The sequence below is a fragment of the Etheostoma spectabile genome, chromosome 23, assembly GCF_008692095.1.
Source record: "Etheostoma spectabile isolate EspeVRDwgs_2016 chromosome 23, UIUC_Espe_1.0, whole genome shotgun sequence".
NCBI lineage: Eukaryota > Metazoa > Chordata > Actinopteri > Perciformes > Percidae > Etheostoma > Etheostoma spectabile.
In genome coordinates this window covers 7,149,538-7,150,494 of record NC_045755.1, presented here as the reverse complement: position 1 = coordinate 7,150,494, position 957 = coordinate 7,149,538, and the positions used below count along the sequence as shown (strand labels likewise).

At 37.1% G+C, this 957-nt stretch overlaps 1 protein-coding gene across 1 annotated transcript in view; it reads right to left on the bottom strand.

Moving 5' to 3' along the window:
* LOC116673464 (uncharacterized) overlaps nt 1-957 on the bottom strand; it is a 7,019-nt gene that overhangs the window by 380 nt on the left and 5,682 nt on the right. Inside the window, exon 6 of the mRNA XM_032505818.1 lies at nt 545-703. Coding sequence (XP_032361709.1) covers nt 545-703 — 159 coding nt within the window. The remainder of the gene's footprint in view (nt 1-544; nt 704-957) is intronic.

Sequence of the window (957 nt, the reverse complement as noted above, 5' to 3'; positions counted from 1 at the left end):
TTCCATTTACAGTATTTTATGTATTCATTGTAAAATAACAACAATTAAACACAACATAAGATAAAAAGTACAAATACAGTAGTTTACTATTTACAGTACTATGGTGGCTATATTGTGATTTTTCTTTACAGTAATACTTAGACTACTGTGATGTTGTCATGTCGACAAGATTGTAATGTAAAATAACTCTAGATTTCACAGATATTATTTACAGTGTATTATTCTATTTAATTTCACGTCACTTATTCACTTACATTGCAATATTCTTTCTATGTACTATTGCCACCTAACTTTACTTAACAATATCTTTTATAAAATGCCACTTTACATTCATTCAGTACTTTTTGCACATTGTATGTTTTTTGTCTGACGTTTGTTTGTTGTTGTTTTTTTTCTGTAGAAAAATGCTGCTGTAACAAGAAATTTTCCCCATGGTGGGATGAATAAAGTATTATCTACCTAATCTAATCTATCCATTTGGTGTAGAGGCAGCACAGTGAACAGGAAACACAAACCATACGACCGTGCAACCATGGTAACCCACCTGACTTCTGGTGCAGCGTCCACCGCCATCTTACTGACGGCAGTAAGGAAACGCTCAGCGAAGATCTTCCCTGCTGCGAAGATCTGATTCCCACCCATGATATCTGCCAGCTGGTGGAGGTGCTGTGCTGTGCACCCCCTCACTGCAGCACTACGGTGCCTGAAGAAGGACAAAAGGAAGGACAATTGAAAAATTTTAACACTTCATCACTGGGTGCTGATCAGACCGAGACACCACAATACTGCACTAATGCAACCTGCACAGTAGGTTCATCTACATATTTGTCATACTATTTAACCCTCATGTTGTCCTCGGGTCAAATTGACCCGTTTTCCTACATCACATATAAAGTTCTTTTTAACTACCCAATTGTAGTTACCCAAATTAACATGATTGATTCCACACAATGCTCT